This window comes from Setaria italica, chromosome VIII, assembly GCF_000263155.2.
Source record: "Setaria italica strain Yugu1 chromosome VIII, Setaria_italica_v2.0, whole genome shotgun sequence".
In the NCBI taxonomy this organism is placed as follows: Eukaryota; Viridiplantae; Streptophyta; class Magnoliopsida; order Poales; family Poaceae; genus Setaria; species Setaria italica.
In genome coordinates this window covers 32,420,613-32,440,117 of record NC_028457.1, presented here as the reverse complement: position 1 = coordinate 32,440,117, position 19,505 = coordinate 32,420,613, and the positions used below count along the sequence as shown (strand labels likewise).

General features: G+C 48.7%; 2 protein-coding genes across 3 annotated transcripts; both read right to left on the bottom strand.

The window, feature by feature from the left end:
* Positions 1-693: 693 nt before the first annotated feature.
* On the bottom strand, positions 694-2,628 carry LOC101757140. The gene has a single exon (XM_004979572.2). It carries the CDS (start codon positions 2,626-2,628, stop codon positions 694-696), a length of 1,935 nt encoding a protein of 644 aa, XP_004979629.2.
* A 13,460-nt stretch (positions 2,629-16,088) lies between these two features.
* On the bottom strand, positions 16,089-19,252 carry LOC101756722 (ankyrin repeat-containing protein At5g02620). Of its 2 annotated transcripts, XM_012848031.2 has the most exons (4): positions 19,005-19,252; positions 18,467-18,526; positions 17,633-18,151; positions 16,089-17,549 (listed from the first exon to the last, which is right to left on the bottom strand). In XM_012848031.2, the coding sequence occupies exons 1-4, from the start codon at positions 19,201-19,203 to the stop codon at positions 16,237-16,239; spliced, it is 2,091 nt and encodes a 696-aa protein (XP_012703485.1). In that variant the 5' UTR covers positions 19,204-19,252; the 3' UTR covers positions 16,089-16,236. The 2 variants fall into 2 exon arrangements, with proteins under 2 accessions (XP_012703485.1, XP_004979628.1); XM_004979571.3 differs by lacking the exon at positions 18,467-18,526 and having other exon boundaries at positions 19,005-19,251.
* Between the last annotated feature and the right edge of the window lie 253 nt (positions 19,253-19,505).

The following is a 19,505-nucleotide window of genomic DNA, read 5'->3' as shown; positions in this document are numbered from 1 at the left end:
ACACGTCACAAGTCACGCGAAATATGCGCGTGCGTGCTGCGTGGGATTCGAACCCATAACCTCCAGCCTCGCGCGTAGCTTCCTTGCCATCCCACCTACACACCACATCTGACTATATAGGGGATGCTATCATTTTGTATTAACTTGTGGGGACCCTTTTATCCCGGTTGGAAACACCAACCGGGATAAAAGACCCCCTTTTATCCCAGTTGGTATTACAAACCGGGATAAAAGGGTTCGAGGGATTTAGTCCTGTTTCAGTCACCTCGTTGGGATCCTTTTATCCCGGTTTGAAACACCAACTGGGATAAATGACCCCCTTTTATCCGGGTTGGTATTACAAACCGGGATAAAAGGCTCTCGACCCTTTTATCCCAACCGGGATAAAAGATCCCTTTTCTTTTATCCCGGTTGGTAACACCAACGGGATAAAAGACCTTTCATGGTCTTTTTTTCCCACTAGCCTTTGCAACTGGGATAAAAGGTCCCGGTTGGTGAGCTCCCCACCAGTGACCGAGCTTTAGTCCCGGTTGGTGAACGTTTTATCCCGGCCAACTTTAAACCGGGACAAAAGGGGACGCATCGAAAGCCAATTCTCTACTAGTGATGAATGTAGGCAATATACGTAGGATGTTACAACTTACAAGCACTAGGTAGATATATGGACTGCTACGTGTGCACTGGTTGGACAGATCACACAACATCCTTTGGCTCTGTAGGGCCTCTCTTCAGCACACCGGCATGCGTGAGCAGCGCCCAAAGGTGAGTGATGAACTCCCCTCCTTTTGCAAGAACTTCCAGGTGCTCCCGAGCATCGTCAGATGGCGAGACATACAGCATCATCTCCGCCCAGAAATCAGATAGCACCTTCCACCGTGTTGTGAAGTCTTGTATGTTATCAATCAGTTGCCTTGCAAGGTGAACGCCCTGCGCAACAAGCCTTGTTTCATCATCAACACATCCATCGGTGTTAATTTCCATTAATATCTCACACCTGCCCTCGATCTTCTTGTTCTTGCCCTCTTTGAGTAACTTGCTTGCTTCGTCGATTGACTGATCAAGTATGGATTCTGATATGGAGCTGTGGTCGGGCAAGAGGGTAGGTGCAAAAGCAAGGAGGTGCATGCAGTACTTGGATAAAGTGGAGGCTGTTTTGACAGCGTCTTCCTCTTTGTCTTGTTTATCCAGCTTCTGCTCGCACAGGGTTGTAGCAATGTGCCAGACCACAATGGTGCGAGCCACCGCTCCGTCAGTAGCAGTAGCATCACATGCCCATTTGAGGTCATCATGGACGCCATTTCTTTGCAGCGATGTTACCCGGTTCGTCAGGTATCCGTTGCTTGCTAGTAGGGAATCAATGATGGCTTTCTTCACATCTTCGGACAGCTTCACTGAATTCTTGCTTCCCTTCATGGCCTTGTCCACCAAATACAGCGTAGCATAATGGAGACAATTCCTAACCCTACTTTTGCGACCAAGCTCCTGGAGGATACAATACTGCCCAAGACTGCGCTTCCATGGTGCAAACGCCTTCAACCTCAAAAGAAGGCCTATGATCATCTCAAGGCAACGACTTCTTCGCAAAAATGGTGTGTCGATGTAGCTCTGTATTAGTGCCACCTTGAACCAACCTGAGGATATGTACAGGTAGAGCTGGTATGCCTCCAGGAATGCCACGACAACAGTTACAAATATGGTGGCATCCTGCAGAGAGCTTCTCTTGTATTGCTTGACGAGCAGATAGGTGAGCCACGAGCATAGGGCAAGCATGACGATGGGCAGACAGAGGGCAATGTATCGACCTTTTTGGTAGAGGTAATAATACCTTGTGTAATAGAAGTCATGGACAAAAACAAGCTCTTCCTCGATGACCTTGAAGGCCCTCTGATGTGGCTTGTCCCCGGCGAGCAGGCCTTTGAACACAAAGTCATGGGTTTTCTCATTCCCCGCCTCTGAGAGCTTGAAGCCAACAAACCTTCGGTTGAGCATCTTGCAGAGTGCCATAGAGAGGCACAAGTCCTTGAGCAGCTTGCCCCGCTCAAGGACCAGCAGCCTCCCAGTGCACTGCCAGATCTGCTCCACGGTGACAACTTTTAAGCCGTCCCCCTTGTACCATAGTTTGCCCACAGGCTGCCGATTGACGCAGTACTTCTCGCCAGCAACCATGTACCGGTAGCCTTCCATGGTCACTGGATTGAAGGGCACCGGCAGGTTGTCATTGTGCCGCATGTATTCGGCGATCACCTTCACCTTCTTGCAGAGGTAGGATTTGCTCACCATCCTCATGGAAGCGATCCTCAGATACCCCTTGAGGAGGACGACCAACACGATGGCATACAACGGATACCTGTAGGGAAGTTTCTGGCCGTAGGTCACATCCTGATCATGATGCTTGCAAATCATCAGAATGATTATCACCAGCCAGAATCCCTGAAGGATGTATTTGACGTGGATGCTCTTCCAGTCGTCGACGTCGCTGAGGCGGCAAACCGTGAGGCTGTCCGTGCTGCCGAGGAGCAGAAGAAGGAACACTGCCCACACAGCGAAGTCTTCGTAGTAGAATTCGGATGATTTCATCAGCCCAACGGTGAAGCCCACCAGCGGATAGGAGAGCGTGTAGACTCCCATCACGATAGAATGGAGGAGTGTGTGGCTCGACCGCCGGCGTAAGGAACCCAGTACGTGCAAGAGGAACATGGCGACAACGGCTAGGATGACAAAAAATTTTACGGTATCTGTATGATCTTTACGGCACTCGTTGGTAAGGGGACTGGGTGTGGGACTCGGTGCCGGATCCATGTTGCATTGGCTGCAGATTTGATTTCTGAGGGCGCTGTACACTTCTCTACCTAGCTCACTCCAAAAGTACGCAGTTTGGGTCTTAGAGAACCCTGAGGCTGTATGTATATATAGGGAAGAAAGCAACGTTCGGTGGTTGTTGAGCTATAGAACAACGGTGTAGAATGACGCTTTCCTGTTAAATCACGGTGGACCAATAAAATTTAATTGTTACTTTTATTGACACAAACTAGCAATAGCTTTTTATAACATTTATTTCATTTGTATAGTAATTTCAGAGCCAAAGACTAATTCCGTGCATTAATTAGTTACTGCGTACCAGGTTCAGTATATAACTTTTGTTTATTTGTTCTTTTTTATTTCTTAACTTTTAACTTCCTTCTTGTACATGTCGATTAATTGCCAATGTGATGATTAACTTTTGTTTATACTCTACCTGATTAATTAGTTACTGCGTACCAGGTTCAGTATATAACTTTTGTTTATTTGTTCTTTTTTATTTCTTAACTTTTAACTTCCTTCTTGTACATGTCGATTAATTGCCAATGTGATGATTAACTTTTGTTTATACTCTACCTGATTAATTAGTTACTGCGTACCAGGTTCAGTATATAACTTTTGTTTATTTGTTCTTTTTTATTTCTTAACTTTTAACTTCCTTCTTGTACATATCGATTAATTGCCAATGTGATGATTAACTTTTGTTTATACTCTACCTGATGTAGACTCAGCCAGAGTCTTAATGTTGTGGAGCTTTCCTTCTCTCCCCACACATATAGTTTGGAGGAGTGGAGACAACCTCCATATTTAAGTTGGTCATCCTCCTCCTCTACTAGCAATGTGGGATTAAAGGTTTGCACCACTCAACCATTTGCTCATGCCCACGTAGACCTTTGAAATTTATTTAAAATTTCTGAAATTGGAATGGGCCAAGCCCATTATTTCATCAGTACTTCTCGCCAGCGACCATTTACTGGTAGCCTTCCATGGTCACAGGATCGAAGCGACCATTTACTGGTAGCCTTCCATGGTCACAGGATCGAAGGGCACCACCAGGTTGTCCTTGTGCTGCATGTATTCGGCGATCACCTTCACCTTCTTGCATTGCAGATGTAGGATTTGCTCACCATCCTCATTGAAGCGATCCTCAGATACCCCTTGAGGATGACCACCACCAGGATGGCATAGAGCGGTTGCCGGCCGGTAGAGCAAATTCTTGAACTGGCGAATAATCACAACGATAAACACCAGCAAGAATCCCTGGTAGAGGTGTTTGACGTGAATGCTCTTCCAGTTGTCGATGTCGCTGAGGTGGCGAACCGTGAGGCTGTCCGTGTTGCCGAGGAGCAGAAGCACTGCCCACACGGCGAAGTCTTCGTATTTCCTACCGGACTTATACATCAGCCCGATAGTGTAGCTCACCAGTGGATAGGAGAGCGTGTAGATTCCCATCACGATAGCATGGAGGAGGCTACGGCTCGACCGCCGGCGTAACAAACCCAGTATGTGCAAGAGGAACATGCCGACAACGGCCAGGATGACGAAAGCTTCTACAATTTTTGGATGATCCCTACTATAGCAAGCTGGGAGAGGGGGATTACACACCCAGCAGTTCCGTATGGGCAAAGCCATGTGGAAATGCCAGCAGTGCTATAGTAGGGACCACACACCCATCAGTAACAGCAGCTCCCTGGAGGATCACACACCCAGCAGCTCCATGTCAGTGGCGTGCCAGCTCCACTGAGACAGCAATCCAGCCGCCACCACTGCAAGTTTGCCACTAAGGATAACATGAGAGGCGTATAGAGATCATTATTGAAAGCCATGGGCGAGAGGATATCAGTATCTCCACCGTACCATTGCCCGAGCTCTGCCCTGAAGAAGCAGGCATGCACAGTGCCAAGGCTGTCAACAACATGATGGGCACGTGCATTAGCAGTAATGGAGCAGTACTTTATGGGAACGGCATTATGCAGCAGCGAAGGAATGGGTGTTTGCCACTTCCCTGTCCACTGCGTTCCTGACCAGTACGGCCACAATGTAGTGTTCCAATTCGCAACACGTACGTGCTTTCAACACTAAAGGAATGCCATGCTTCATAAGAACCTAGTGATATTCACAGTTGTGCACTAGTGAAGTGACAAACAAAAAATAAGTTACTCTCTCCGTCCATGAAAACTACAATTCTAGCATTTGAAAGAAATATCTTACGAAGAGTGCAATCTTAAGAATTGAACTACAAGTAGGGTCCACTTAATTATCTTGCATGCCTAATCGAGTGGAAAAACATATTTGCCGGCCTTAATTACTTTGCATGCCACGATTTACGCTAGTAAGGAAACGATCAGAAAGGTAACACACCGAAATAGGTCGACTCGGCAAATTAATTACGGTACTGAGGTCATTTGACGACCGTACTAATGTGTTCGGAAAAAAAATCTACAATTACACTCTTCATAGGACGGAGGAAGTACATGATTTCGTTTGGTTGTAATTAATACAGTACGTATAAGCTAATACACTGGGAAGTCAAGTCTGGTAAAAAAAATCAATTTAGTACTCCCTCTGGTTCATGATACTTGTTGATTTAGCCTTCATTATAATATGCAAAATATTTGTTCCACAACTTCTAGGCAACTTTGCCCTACTGTTTCCAATATTCTCCTATTTAATTTGCACTATTAAATATTTATTTTCTCACATGCATACTTTAGATAATATAAATATATATATATATATAAGGGTAAGTTGGTCATTTTATCTACAGACTTAATTCTGGAGCCTCTCTCTAAAAGAACAAGTATATATAGATTGCAACGTCCACCACATGTTGTGGAAGAATGAAAATTATTGTTTTAAGATTATGGGTCACATCAAAGTTAGGAAGTAGTGGTTGCTTTTGTGAACAATAAGGAGACCTTTTTCCTACACATTGCACACAAGATTAGTGCGGCAAGCATGCGTACACTAGCACACTAGCAGTGGACGTATAGTGGCGCGGGGCTATTGGTGAGTGGTGGCCAGTGGAGGCAGTGCGACCTAACGGCCAGCAATATTGCAATTGTTCCCGGCTAGCTGTATTTACAAAGACCTTTCAGATCCGTTGACGCAAAATTGACGGGATGGGCAAACCGGTCAGGTAAAATTCTCAAAATGCTTTTCAGAGGTCCACTGTGCACATTGTATCAGTCCTTGGATTAGTAGCTAATATGCACAGACGCAAGAGATTGATACCAAAACAATACTTTGATCTTTATTGATTCTAAAATAGGATTACATTTATGGCTTTGCAGGAGTGGCCTAATGCCAACAAGGCAATCAAGGCAAACATTACAAACAGAGCGACATGATAAACATAAGAGATCTCCTGCAGTGGACTTATGGCATCGTGGCTCAATTCCTACAGGCATTCTTGGGTGTAGATGTAACCCTCATCTTCATGAATCCTCCAGAGTACGGTCCTCATCTTTAATCGTACTCTGGTACGAGTCCATCACCTCCCTGCGTACTCCATTCTAATAGTAGTCTTTATCATCAAATGGGTTCCTTATCCTATCTCTTCCCTAACTCGTTCTTTTCCTCGAGTACATCTGCTGGTATTCCTTCATCGTTGTGAGGGCTCCTGCAGCTTTCTCCTAAAAATGTTCAACGAGGGTGGTATGAGTACATGAGGTACTCCGCAAGTCCAACAATTGGGTTTAGTAAGGTAAGGATTTGCGGGTTGCATGCAAGGGGTTATTCTGGTGAATATGCAATATCGAAGATGGATATTTATAAAAGAGGTTTGGCCCCTAGGGGAGAATTCTCCCTTCCCACCACTTCTCGGTTGTCAAGCCAACACATGTGTCACTAGCATGGCTTCCTATCACTAGTTCCTTACGCGATTTCCCGCAACAATCTCTTTATAAACACTAACATATAGACCTCACCATAACTGGTTGCCCAGTACCAAGGACGTGGTTATTCAATTCATATACTCTGCAGAGGTTGTACACTTTACCCACATGGCGTGCTTTGTCCAGCCATGCACTACTGGCAAAACTAACACGCCGAGATCTAACACCCACTGGCCTTTCCCTATACTATTACTAACGAAACGTCAGGGGCTTAGGTTAACAAAATATCACACGTATAAATAATGGCCAATATAAATACATCACACAGATCAAAAACCTAGAGGTACCACCACCTTTGGACCTAAGCCAGACTTATGGGAGAACACACAGCACCCTAGGTCTTCTCCTGACGCCTCGTTGCCTACTCCAACACCCAGGCTTTAGGAAGGTTCCAACTTAGTGTGAGATCAAGACTTCCCATTCAGCATGAGGTTTCACTAGCGTGATTAGGTCAGATGTCTAACGAATTGGTCCTTATGGTGCTAGGGTAAGCTCTCCAATGAGGATACCCACATAGGATCGTCGCCACCCCCAGGTTAACCTTTGCAGGCACCCTGCTTCCCCAGCATAAAATGGCACAAGGTATCCTAAGGCACACAGCACAAGCAGCTCTAGTACGTCCACACAGTACAATACTAGATCATCATGCTCATAACCTAGCAAGGTAACATGATTCTCATAATAAGTGCATTTCTAAGTGGCGATCTCCCATGACATGCCGGTGGTAGGCTTATGTTAAAATTGTGGAGTAATATACTAGGGACATGTCTACATCTGATAGTGGTACTCACTACATGTATGTAAGGCAAATGTATGTGGAAGGCAGAAAGATAAGACTTGCCTCCTCTCACTAGCGATTCTGTTCCTCTACCTTGATTTCCTTTTCGAACGCATCCAACACCCTTCAGTTCTCGTATGATCTTGTCCTTCATATTCCTCTTCGAGTAGGGTCTTGATCTTCGGTCTTCTCTTCGTAGCTCTATCCTACGTGACCTAGATCTTCGGTCTTCTCTTCGTAGCTCTATCCTACGCGACCTAGCATCACAAACAAACAAACAAAGCATAACCAGCCGTAGAGGGATCAACCTGCTTGTCCTTAGGATGAGAGTTAGTTTGTCTATCACTACTGTGTGAATTTGAAAATAGATTAGATGGGATTAATCCATCCAACCAATAAGTGAGGCTGCTAGGGGATGAGGGGATGAGGTGGAGGTTGACTTGGTGGAAACCAGACCACGTTATTATCTTTCACTATCATGTAAATTTGAAGAGAAAGCCAGATCAGATCAAATCATCACAATTGACTTGATTGACTTCTCCAAATAATGGGTCTAGGTGGGGGTTAACTTGCGAAAATCAGACCACGTTATTATATTTCACTATCATGTGAATTTGAAGAGAAAGCTAGATCAAATCATCACAAATAAATTGATTGACTTCCATTGGAGAGAAAGCCAGATCAAATCATCATGAATGACTCGATTGACTTCTACAAATAATGGGTCATGGTCTCGAATGGTGTATGTGTATGCGTGTAAGGTTGGCGGCTAGTTAGGTACATGCATATGTAGCTATATACACGTACAAGGGGTAGGGGTTATCATGGATGTGGTACCTTCGTATGTACATACTAAGTGCGATTACACATATACGTTGGTATGTGCTTGGTGAGTATGGGTGGTTATGGGCATGTAGACATACACGTATGTGGAATGTGTATACATTCATGCACAAGTATGCCCAAGGTTGGTGTAGGTGGTGTTAGCTATACATGCTCGTGTACAAGTACGAGCGTACACGGTACACGTGCATGTATACAGGGTCTTAGGGTGGTGGGTGTACGGAGCAGGTGCATGTATACTCACAAAAGGGTTGACCTAAAGGTGCTATGGCTGGTTGATAAAAGCTTATAAATTGGCTCAATCCTTGCTCAACTAGCAAGGTGGTACTAAACATGCGCACCTGCGCTCATGAGACATACTGGGCCAACCAATTGGACCGGGTGTCACATCTAGACCTCAAAAACCAAAATTTACCTATTCGGCCCTCTTCTAATCTTTCATGCCTGAGGGATACGAGTACCCCATGGATCCCTACCGACCAAAATGCTGGCCGAACCTGAAAAGTGGGCCCGTCCGATTAGGGTGTGCGGGCCAAGGGCATGAAGATACTTGGAGTAGATGCCAAGGAAACCAGACAGTTAAAATCTGCCCGGATATCATGGAACGCGTATTGAAGTCCAACTCAGATTAACTTCCATGTAACTACCGAGTATATTAGATTCAAACCGACTTATAACCCTAGGTCGTCAGCCTATATAAGGCGGCCAAGGAAGCCCCCCGAGGTTACCTCATCCCATACAAACAATACAATCCACCCACATATAGAACATTGGGCATTACTCTCCGGAGGTCCGAACCTGTGTAAAACTCCCTGTGTCCTTTATGTTCTCACGATCACCTTTGAGTTCTTAGTTTCGTAATCGCCCTCACCTACTGTTGACGCCAGATTTCGTCACTAGTAAAATCGGTGCCAAGAAGAGAGGGAAATGGAGAAGCACAGTTGGGAATCGGCCGATGCTACAGTGCGAGATCAGCCGATGACTTCTGTCTCGCTTTGGGTCGAGCGTGCCGGGTTCCCAATCAGTTGCCTCTTGCCGATAAGGAATCGGCCGATTAGGAGGTTGGGTTAATTGGGCTTGTGTGGGCTTGGAAAGAGATAAAAGGATAAGGGGAAGATCAGCCCATGAAGCGTATGATAACCAACCTAGCACGAATTGTGCTTGTAAATATTCGTTTTCTATTTGAATTAGGGATAGAATTCTAGTCGGTTAAGAAGTCATCTGTACGGGGCTATAAATAGCCACCTTTGTAAATCTGTAGGCATCAACAAATCAATACAACAAACTACTTTTTCCTCGTACTTACTTTCAAGCAGGCGACTTCGCCAATACTTCTCTCTTTTTCACGAGTTCGTGCGGATTGGCAGGGCTGCATCAGCATTGATCTCCGGCCGATTCTGTAAGTTCCGCTTATCGAGTAATATCTAAGCTTTAACTTCGGGCGTATCGCTGTTGTTTCGTTTAGATTTATTCACTAGTTATCGATATTTACTAGAATTATAGGTTTTACCTGTCTTTCTAGTTTTATCACCAGTTATCCAGCTAGGAATCGGTAGTTTCGGCTCTCTTCACGTTCTACTATTAAATTCATCTATTTTATATTGCCGATTAGATCTGTTCCTAGTGCTGTTATCTTAGCTTTGTGTCGATTACTCTAGTAGTTTTCTGTCTACAAGGCTACAGTGATCGGCTGCCTTATAGCCGATTTCTTTATTACGGCAAATTGGCCGATTCGCTGATAAGCTCTCTCGAGATCGGAAACTTAGCCGATCGCGATTTCTGGACCTGACACGTATCCTTCCTTGCCAATCAACAGGTCAAATTGGCTGGCACGCCGCGCGAACCGCACCAGGGCAATCACCCGAATAGGAGTTAAGCAGATTCTCCCGGGTCGTGTGTCAGATGCTGGGGATTCGGTTGACCGATTTCTAGCGCCAACACCTACAAATTAACCATTTGGGTAACCCCCGGTGGACTGCCGGGCTTATAAATCCAACAATGCCTTATTTGGCCCTTCTGTCCACGATTCCTTTAGTTTTCCTGGTTCTCCCATCATAGTTTTCCAAAATGGACCATTACGCCCTTGTGTCACCACACGGCTTGATAGATGGACACTAACACAGCCCGATAGATGGACACGAGGCATGCCTGAACCCCACGAATTAGGAGATCTCACTAAAGAGTCACTTTCCCCATCTCTCCCATGAAACATCTCAAACCCTATCCACTGCTACCACCAGGAACCGATCCAAATTGGCGATGGTGGTAGTGTCGAGATGGGCGGGCGGGCGGGCAAGCAGAGGTGAGGCGGGCAGGTGGAGGTGAGGTGGGTAGGTGGCGGGCTTGGCTGGCAGCGGACGGGAAGAGGTGTCGTGGTGGCGGCCAGTCAAGTGAGGGGAGGAGTCATCATGGTCGGCCAAGCCGTGGAGCGTCGGGCGCATGTAGGCCAGGCCGCGAGCCTCACGGGCTCGCCGGCCAGACCACGGCGCGTCGGGCACAACAGATGAAAGCATAGTCCCTTTTAATGATGATGCACCATCTTCCTCTATGTGTTTCCCACCAAGGTTTACACTTTCACACTTGTGCTCATGTTTAAATTAATGCGTTCACTGCTAATTTGCTTTCTTGTCACCATAGCCAAAGCGTAGGACCTACAACAACTAAAGGTGGAAAATGTGCATCAGAATCTGGAGACTCAACAAGGTACTATATGGTTCTAGTTTGTGCTGAAAATTCCTTTGCTTCCAATCAGCTAGGTTCTGAATTTCTTATTTCTTTTCTTATGCATGGATAGGTGCAGGTCAGCCGGAAGCACAACTCAGCCAGAGCCAATTAGTATTGAGTTTCCTATGTCTACTGGCTCAAATCCCATTGCTGCGACAAAGCCTAAATGGAGGAATGCACAAGGGAAGGTAAAGCTCTCAAATCCCAAAGGGAAGAAAGAAACTAAAGAGAAAGGGAAAAAATCTGGTGTGTTATTTGACAGCCCTGCAATGGTCACAAGAAGCAAAAAAGTTGATCCTATATAGCCTGGCGATGAGCACAAGAAGCAAAAGAAGGCTCAGTTTGCGATTTTGTGGTTTTTACGTTATTATAAGCATGTTGTGCTCATGTGAACTTGTATGTGAAGAATCGTATGCGTTGGAGATGGTGGATGGTGGATCTGTATGTGAACATCCTATTTATATAAACCTACTGCATGTGAACCATATGAACTTGTATGCTTGGCGATGCACATTTGAACCATATGACTTGGGTGCTGTCCAAAATGGGAGATCCCCAAAATGGACTATGTGTTGGAAATTCTTGTGGATTGCATATCATTGATGTTGTGCTTAAATATATCTGTTGCAAATGTGGAGAATTTGGCTATAAATGGACTTTATATATTCACATTTACAACAGATATGCCGAATTTTTTTTGTCTTGCATGGGGTCAAATAAGGTAGATATGCAATCTGTTGTGTTTTGTAAAAAGGGGGTCAAATAAGGCATGCTGTGATTTTCGCCAGGGGCAAAGAGGAATTTTCGCAGGCCATCTAACAGTCAAGTGGACGGAAGGCCCAAATAAGGGATGAATGGTAAAAAAGGGCCAAATAGGAAGCGCCATTTGTTTTAGGGCCAGATAAGGAATTCTCTCTGGAAACTAAGATTGCACACGCAGCAAAATTCGAATCAGTCGTGCTATTTATGTGTGGGCAACCTTGCTAGTTAGCGAGAATAGGATTATTTAATTTGTTAGAATACCTAACTAGCAAGAATAGGATTATTGGCTAGACTAGTTTGGTGCGCGCGCGTAGCAACAGGTGACTCAAAATTTACACACATCATATTGTTGATTAGGTCAAACACTTGCAAAATAGCTGACCCAAGATACGATAGAATGACCTTCAGTGGGTCAAACACTCTCAAACAAGTCCTTCCCAATCGAGGCAACTTATACCTTCACTGGTTTATCATTGAATGACCTTCAAGTATTAGTCTGAAAGTCAATTTCGGATTACAATGCACAACACTAAATTTGTATGGAAACTAAATACCTGTTAAGACAAAAACTGTAGCCCCACCTGCTTTTCATACTACAGAATGCTCAAGCTTTGTACTCATGGATATGCATCAACTTGTAGCCTGGCCACCAGCTTTTGCTACAGTTGGATCAGACACTCAACCATCTGAATTGAAATATAAGCCAGCCACTGAATTGAAATTTGCCCAAACCATCTTGAACGAATTCAGATTTTCTAGTAGTGCAAACATTAAAAGAGCAGAACTTAAAACGATTCATAACTTGCTTGACATTTTAACTTCAGGAAGGAAAAGTGTAACATTATCTCCACAGGAGTGCTCTCTTTTAGTTTATAGGCAGACTGAAACAGGAAATCAAGTGCCACTGTTTGCATTCTAGTGCAAATGGCAACGCATACGTGATCATTGTACTTCTTCGTCTCAATCTAGGCTAGCTGCATCAAACACCACACCCTGACCCTCGGCCTCATGCAACTGCTCATGTTCAGATAGAAATTTCAGAAATTTAAGTCAACATATGCTAGATGTCATATAAAGCAGGAAAGTCATTTCAGGCAACATTGTACACATAAGCTGGAGAACTTTACAAACAAAATGTGAGCAAAGTTGACCACAATATCGAGAAAATCTTATAAGCTTAATTTTTTTTCTCGTTATTCAGCATTCTCGCCGTCATGCTAGCTGGTGCCCAAGAAACACAAAGATGGTTGCCGGCTGGTAAGCTGCCGGCGCTTGGCATAGCAGAGAACAAAGAAAGATGCATGGCCAGGAGAAACGCCGAGGCCAATATCTTCGGACCGGAGCTCGCCGCCGGCCTCCATCTTCTTCACCTCCATATCCTCCCTGCTTACAGCCACAGCTCCCATGTCGTCGCCCCTGCTGCTGGAGCCTGTAAGCGCAAAGCCAAAAAGGAACGACGGCATGTTAGAATCAATCTCATGGCTCCCCTGTATCACCATCAGTGTAATCTTTGACGTAATTTGCTCGATGCGTCTGAATCCATTCAGGACCATACGAAACAAGTCAGAGGAACATGATTAAAATTGCAGCTCATCCAATAATCTAAGACGATTCAAGAAGTGGGAAAGGATTTTCGAATCGGAGCAGTGGGGAAGGAGCAGAAGCAGGGGGGCCATGATGGCGGTGGTGAGGTACTGGAGGTGGTGGCGACGTGCGTGCAGGAACTTGCGGCGGAGAAGGCGTTGCAGGCAGGGACGACGCAGAAGGCGGCGACGTCCCACAGCTCTCTCATTCCCGCCGCTGATTAAATGTGGCAGCCGCAGCTCCCTCACGCAGCGGCGCCGTGTCACCGGTCCCAAATCCCGCTCCGTCTCTTGCTAGGAGCGGGCGGAGGGGAGGCTGCGGCGGCGGGGCACGCAGTCTCCTTGGTGGCGCGCAGAGGAACAGCACGGGGAAAACGTTGAGCACGTAGACGTCGACGAGCACGACGAGGAACAGCACGGGGGGCGCCGATGATGCTGGTCGACACGTTGAACACCGCGCTGGAGACTGGGGCCCGACAGCAGCTGTGGCTGCCGCCTGAGAACACTGGCAGCAGCGGCGGCGGATCCGGGAGCGGAGGAAATGGTAGGTTGGCAGATCCGGCCGTGGAGACGCCGGATCTGATCGCCGAAGAGGGCCCTAGACCACGATGCGGAATTGCGCAGGGGAGTAGGTTGGTAGGCGGTGGATAAGCAGGGGTCACGGCGGGTGGGGAGAGGCAGTAGCGATGGGTGGGGAAGAAAGTGGAGAAGTGCGGCGAGAGCAGCGGCGACGGATGGCGAGTGCAGCCGGGGGAGCGGAGGATAGCTGGCGACTAGTGAGTGCTGCAAGGAAGAGTGGCAGCCGGGAGGTCGGCGCAGAGGAGTTGCAGGGAGGTGAGGGAAGTATAGAACTATAGATGGCCAAACGAGCGGCCGGCCGGCCTGGCACGAGCACGATTTGCCGCCGTTAGGCTCGGCATGTTTAGGCCCACATAGTAACCGTGCACCATAGGCGGTCCAGGCACAGCCCAGGCCCAGCCCGCTACCACCATAGGCGGGCCGTGCCAACACGTAGGCCCGGTGGGCCTTAACGGTCTCGCCGTGCTCGTGGCGACCCACAGGCACGGCATTCTCCAACACGCTGCCCGGCTCCATCCTCAGCTTTGCCTTCCCAATGCCGCTCACAGCCATGGTATTCTCCAACACGCTACCCGGCTGCGATGCCGAGGACCTCGCGCCGGCTGATGACATCTTCGCGCACGGCCACATCCTCCCGGCATACCCGGTCTTTAACCGCCACCACCTCCTCGACCGCGGCGATGACGAGGCACCGGCACAGGTGCCCCAGGTTGCCTTCATGGCACGCGCCTTGCGGGAGAAGCAGCACGAGGAGGCGGCGAAGGGCACGCGCCTCGGGGAGGCGGCAGAGGGCCGCGGGAGAAGTGGCCAGGGAGGCGGCGGAGGGTGCGGGCACCGCGGGAGAAGCAGCGGGCAAGGCGGCGGTGGGATGGAGGACAGGAAGTAGGATTTGGGGGTGGGGGGTTTTATACGTGGGCCGAGTGGGCCTTAATAGGCCGGGCCACCCACGTAATTTCAATGGGCCAAATGGGCCAGCACGTGGGCTAAGGCAGCGGCCAGGCATGGCCCGTGGTGTGGGCCAGGCCAGCACGGCCACGACGACCACCGTGCCGGGTCGTGCGTGGATGAGGCCACAATCCCATGCTGTGGGCCGGCCCATGGGCCCTGGCCATATGGCCAACTATACGGGGAGGTGCAGCTAGCATTCGGATTGGGAAGCCAGCGCCGGGCGTGGGGTCGGGGCCCTCCTATCGGCGCGGAACCGACTACCACAGAGTGTGGACGTATTTTTAGGAGTAGAGAAAGCCAATCTACAGTAGATTATTGTACTACTGCTATCGACTATGCTACATTTCTTTTCTACGGAGGAGAGGGAGCAGGCGAGGTGGACGGCGTCCGACCCATTTCTTCGATGCTCTCTGAGAGCAAGGCCAGCGTATAGTCCTTCCAAAAATTTTGAATCTAGACATGTCATCCAGGTGCTAGCTGAGACAAAATGCTCCAACGTATAAGCTAAGGTCCTATTTGGGAAGGTGGTGTTAAAGTTTAACATCCCTTTTAACACCTTTTTAACACATTGGCTGCCAAACAGTTGTGTTAAAGTTTAACACCCTATTTTTCATAAACACATGGAGGGGTGTTAAAACTTGCTAAAGGTGTTAAAAGTGGTCCCCTAGTTCACATATCCCCTGGTTGCCCCTCTCTCTCCTCCGTTGCCCCCCATCTTCCTTCCCCGATTCGTGCGCGGCGCTGCCTCTACTGTGCGCCTGTGCCCGTCACCACCAGTCCACCCGTCGCGCGCTGCCGCTATGCCCGCCACCGCCGCTCCTCCCCTTCAGCCCCCGCGGCTAGCGGGCGGCCTCGCGCGGGTGGCAGGTGGCCTCGCACGGGCGGCGGCCTCACGCTGGCGGCCTCCGACCAACGCTGCAGCCTCGACGAGCAGGTGGAGCAAAGGAGAGGAGGGAAAGAGAGGTAATATTGTCAATTCCCATCAAAGGTGTTAAAGTTTAACAGATCATCCAAACACCTTAATGTGTTGTATTTTAACACTCCATTTGAGGGTGTTAAACTTTAATATCCTGTTAAAGTTTAACACGGTGTATCCAAACAGACCCTAAAGCAAAAGCAACCTTTTATCCTATAGACAATTCTGGCTGTCAGCTTTTTCCTCCCATGCATGTAATGTAGTAGTCAAGAGTAAAATATACTATTTTATTTGAAGCACCGGCTGCAAAAGCTAGCACCACTGCTAAGTTGGTGCTTCCTGACACCGTGCCCTCCGGGGTTTGGCGCCTAGAAAAAGTGATACTGATGCTTTATTTGGAGCACCCTCTTAAAACATACGCTGGAGCTGCTCTAGCCAAGAGATGCCTACAAAACCTACAATCCCTATTAGAACATATGTAGCTGTAAACAGACACAAGTTGAGCACGTAAGCACCGGCGAGCGGAAACTGCCTCTGGACAGCATGCCATCCTTTCAAGTGACAACGCTGCTGGCACATGAATCTCCAGCCTGTCTGGCGCGACGACTTCGCACGATGACACATGAATCTCCAGACCGTGAGCGACGTCCTCACCGGTTCGATCCGCGACATGATGAAGATACTCAAGACAACGATGCACGCGAAGATCACCGGAAACCCGTAGCGATAGACCGCCTTCGTGGTCGTCACAGCATCCAGCACAGCGTAGAACGCCAGCATGAGGCAGATGAGCGACGCCCACATGCACTGCAGCGCCGCGGCGAAGCTCTTCCACGAGCCAGCGGAGCGGGACGCCTTCCCGTAGACGAGCAGGATCACCGCGACAACGGACGCTGCCACCGCGGAAATGTCCAGGACCAGGAAGCCCTTAAAGACGAGTCTGTCCTCGAGGTTCGCCTCGCCCGTTTTCTCGCCGTACCCACCGGGCACGTTGAACCCTGCGGCGAGCGCGGCGGTGGCGATGAGCACGGCCACCACCGCGAGGCTGTCCGATGTTCTCTCTATATCCTTCGCTATGCTGTCGTGGCCGCTCCACAGCTTCAGATGGTCCTGCCTTTGCGGCCGGAGCTGTGCACCGAATCCGACCAGCATCACCACCAGTTTTACCGTCGTGAAGAAGCTTGTCGATCCGGCGGCGAGGTCCAATGCCGTGCGCCCGTCGTTGTTCAGAATATCGGCGTGCACCTTGCCCTTCCGTAGCAGTTCATCCACGACGCGCGGCGCGCCGGCGGCCACCGCGAGGTGGAGCGGCGTGTTCCCGTCCTTGTCCTGCACGTCCAGGAGGCCGCGCAGCATGGGGTTCTCGATTGCGAGAGATACGACCGAGTGGCGGTGCTTCTCCTTTGCGAACGAGTCGCTCTTCTCCTTGGCCGCAGCGTGCACGAAGGTCCCGCCATTGTCGTCGCGGAGCTCCGCGGCGTCGGGGCACCACTCCAGAATCTCATTGACGACGCGGTGGTGGCCCATCCGAGCCGCGACGAAGAGGGCCGAGAGGCCACCGGAGTCCTTCTTGTACACCGTTCTCGGCGGCGCCGCTCGCAGGATCGCGCGCACGACGTCGCTGTCTCCGTCGGACGACGCGAAGTGGAGCGGGCTGCTGCCGCTGCCGTCGACTTGTTCCGCCAGAGCCGGTCTCCATTCCAGGAGCAGGTCAACCATTACTGCAGGCAGTGCAATGCTGAACAGATTAGTTCCGTGACAATGTCATGCTGATCATCACGAAGCAGACACGGAACGAACAAACCTGAGCTCTTGAAGACGGCAGCGTGCAGAGCGTTCTGCTTCTGCAAGCTCGGCCCGACAGCCGACGCGTCCCTGCACGCGATAATGGCCCTAAGGGCTTGCACCGACCCGCTCATTACCGCCAAGTACAGCGGCGACACGCCGGCGTTGTTCAGTTCGGCCGCCAGCTCGGGCGCCACCGAGATCAGGACTTCCGTCGCCGCGCCATGGCCGTGCCTCGCCGCCATGTGCAGGGCCGTGTCCCCGGCCTTGTTCTTGCATCCCAGGATGCTCTCGCCGCAGTAGTCCTGGGCAAGCTGGATGAGGATGGCCACTGTCCTGACGTGCCCCGCCCTCGACGCGCAGTGCAACGGCGTGTCCAGCGCTGAGTTCTGGTGAGAGAGGAGGCCCTTGATGTTATTGAACCTGACGTAGAGCTCCTGGATCAACTCGTGGTGCCCTTGCTCTGCAGCCACGTGAATAACGGTGTTACCCTCCGCGCTCACTTCGAGTATGTCACACTGTCCATGCTGAATAATGCCTGAAACATATGCCAAGAAATCATTTTTAGAGGAAAACATATGCGTGGAGCGTGCCAGCCCAGGTTCGAACCTGCAGGTTCGAACCCCAGCGGCATCCTCATGCCACCAATGAAGACAGGGTAGGGCGCACATTTTTCAGCTCCTCCATCCACGTTGTCTAGAGCAAGGAGCTGAAAAACAGCAGCTCTACAGTAATGAATAGTTTTCGGGAGCAGTAGTGCAGGAGCCAGCAAGAGCGGCACCAAAGGGGCCTATGTTTCATGATATTCCATCTTATGTTCAAAGAGAACAAAAAAGGGTGCTCAAACACTCACTATCAACCCTTTTTTTCATCAATATAACTCTGTTCATGATCATACACAAATAATATATACCTGCATAGCATAGCAAATACATACGATTAGATTTCTAAATACTCCCTCCATTTTTAAACATATTCTGACAAACGTTTGATCATTAGTCTTATTTACAAATTTAGTGGAAACATTTCAAAATATAATATATGCTTCAGTACTTTTAATGATAAAATAAGTTATAACAAAACATACTCCCTCCATTCCAAATTATAAGTCATTCTAACTTTCTTGAAAGTGAAAGCATCTCAAGTTTTACCAAATTTATACAATGAAGTACTAACATTTATTATACCAAATAAGTATTATTAGATTTGTCATTAAATATATTTTCATAGTATATCTATTTGGTGCTATAAATCTTTGTAATCCTCTCTATAATTTTGGTCAAACACAAAATAGTTTGACTCTCCATTAAAGTTGGAATGACCTACAATTTGGAAGGGAGGGAGTACATGGGTATCCAAAGCAAAGAACTGATGAAAGGCTGTTGTGTTACCAGTGGCTTGACGATCTTTGGCCGCAGCTCCGGCGGCGTGTTGTTGCAGAAGCAGCGCCATGACCTCCTCCGTGCGCCCTCGGTTGGCAGCGCGATAGAGAGCAGGGCACATGCCGACCAAGCGTGCGGCATCGTCTGAAGACGAGCCACGCGAGGGCGGACGCCCGACCTGGACCACGTGCTGCTGCGGATGCTCCATCCGATCATGCTGTGGCTGGTGTGCGTGCGCAAGGTAGGATTCATGGTAGAGCAGCTGCGTGCGTGAATATATAAAGACTTTACTGATGACTCAGCGGTCTATGCACGCACCAACTGTGGCTAGATGCAGACGCGATGAGCCACCATGTCCAGAGAGTGACGTCTCCGAATGTATGCCCGCATTGCAAGAGAAGACTGACCAGAAAAGGGTGGTCGTGACGGTACTGGATCGTCACTGCTGGCGATAACATACACGCATCAGGGCGTGCGTAAGAGCAAGGCCAATGGTTGAGCCAAGCTCTT